A 2,063-nucleotide genomic window follows, 5' to 3' on the forward strand; every position below is an offset into this window, starting at 1 on the left:
TCTGTGGCTGGAGCAGCAGGAGGAGAGCCACAAGGAAAGCTATAAAAGTAACAGCGCGTATCTGATTACACTCATTAACAAACCGACCCAGCTTTCGTTAACTTGAACTAAACAACTGAACCCCAAGTGGAGATTGTGATTTGGATTTAATTGAAGTTCGTACCAAAAAATCAGTGAAAATGTTATCGTGTGTGGAAATGGATAACAACAACCTTTCACCAAACATTGGACTCACAGTTGGAGCAGGAAATAACAACAATAGCAGCGAAAATATCTATATAGATATTCCAACGCCTTCGACGAGAAGTGTTTCACCGTTATCATCTGTTTCGCCGGGACGAGATAAATCGTTTGGATTTTTTCAAAACATCTACCGCAAAATTGGTTTAAAATCGAGTGAAGATATCAACAACGACGAAGAAAATTTCCGCAGTTCCTCGCTGGATTCCAGTTCTTCGATCAGTGACCGATTGCAGGCTTCTGAAGACAGTGGATCCAATACGTTTGCCAAATCGATTGACCCAGTGCTAAATTCCGAACTCTCCAGCGCATCCAGTGATTCGGTGTGTGATTCTTCTCGCGATATTGTAAAATCGTTACGATCGAGACGCTCCTCGGTTCGTAAACTGTTGGAAAGCCTGACGATAGCCACCACAGCGAGAACACGGTCGCTATCATGTAGTAGCACCTCAGTGAATTTTCTCAACCAGAAAAGTCTGCATATGAAGGCCGAATCTAAGTCTTCCCTGTTCAGCACCAACAGCGGCTCGGTTACTCCCAGCAACACGACCAGCAAACCGTCACCGAAGAAAATACTTAGGCGCCCGGTTTCATACACCTATCTGCGGGGTATCTCTGGACTTCCCACTCAGCGTGTTCCCAGGTCATCGATTTGCTGCAGCTACTACGTGCGTTAGTGCGCGGTACAAACTCTTCGAGGGAACTTATCGGCGTTTACGCGAAATATTCATATCAACTGCAACTGGATAACAAATAAGACTCCCCTTTTCTTGTGACGAAACTAGCAAAGCAGAACGAATTTTGTGATTGATTAGCGTGCGAAATTGTGAACCAAACCAAACAATATAGACTCAAACGGCATTCGGTACCTTGTGGCGCTTTCGAGTGTAGCTGATTTCCAACCCGCCATCGGTGCGGATGTTTTGTTATGTAGTTTGTAATATCATGTTTTCACAGCGAAGAAGGGAACTTTGATACAGCGCATATGAAAAAAAGTAATGATAAAAATTCGGACAATTAAAGTGCAATTATTCTAAAACTCTTCACTTATTGGGTACGAGTTCGATGAAAATGTAATACAATTTGACCAAATTAAATGATGTGGTGCAGTAAACCCTTCTTTGAAGACTAAGTAACCTAAGCTTAATGATAATACTATTAATTAAAAACTAATCAAATCCTTGCGAGTGGATAGTAGGATGTAGGTAATAATTATTGTAGATAACACTTATTGCAAATAAGTTTTGAACACTAATAACAAGAGATTGATAAACAGTTTCTGCAAAATACGTGGGGTTCAATCCCGACCACCGTCGACGTCTGAGGCGAAAAGTCTAGTCACGAAATGAAGTTGTTCTCCCTGTTCACGAGTTGATAAAAGGTATGGTGCAGGTGGAATCACCTCCCTGGCGTCGGTGATTGGTCATGATTGTGACGCTCATAGACCAGTCGGGAATGAGTAGAGATAAATAGCTCACCACATGTTTTCTATCAGTTTAGAATTCTCTCAATTCAATATTGTTGAAAAATAATGAAAACCACGTAACGGTTATGATTTGTTTATGTAAACCTCTTTCTATTTAAAATAAATATGATAAAATGAAAATGATTGTTTTTTCAATGCTTTATGATTTTAAATTCTATGTCATGTCTTAATGTATGGGGATTCTAGGGTTTGTGTGTCTTTTTTCTCTCGTATACCGAATACTCAAAACAAGAAAGGCCAAGCTGTATGGCAAATATTGTATAGGATATTAAATAAGAAATTTTGGCGGTTTTTTTTAACGGTTTTTTTTTAAATTATAGAAAAAAATTGAAGTACT

General features: G+C 39.6%; 1 protein-coding gene across 1 annotated transcript; it reads left to right on the plus strand.

Moving 5' to 3' along the window:
* Positions 1-1,777, plus strand: LOC129768953 (uncharacterized). The gene has a single exon (XM_055770907.1). It carries the CDS (start codon positions 180-182, stop codon positions 915-917), a length of 738 nt encoding a protein of 245 aa, XP_055626882.1. The 5' UTR covers positions 1-179; the 3' UTR covers positions 918-1,777.
* Positions 1,778-2,063: the final 286 nt, after the last annotated feature.

Source organism: Toxorhynchites rutilus, chromosome 2, assembly GCF_029784135.1.
Source record: "Toxorhynchites rutilus septentrionalis strain SRP chromosome 2, ASM2978413v1, whole genome shotgun sequence".
In the NCBI taxonomy this organism is placed as follows: domain Eukaryota; kingdom Metazoa; phylum Arthropoda; class Insecta; order Diptera; family Culicidae; genus Toxorhynchites; species Toxorhynchites rutilus.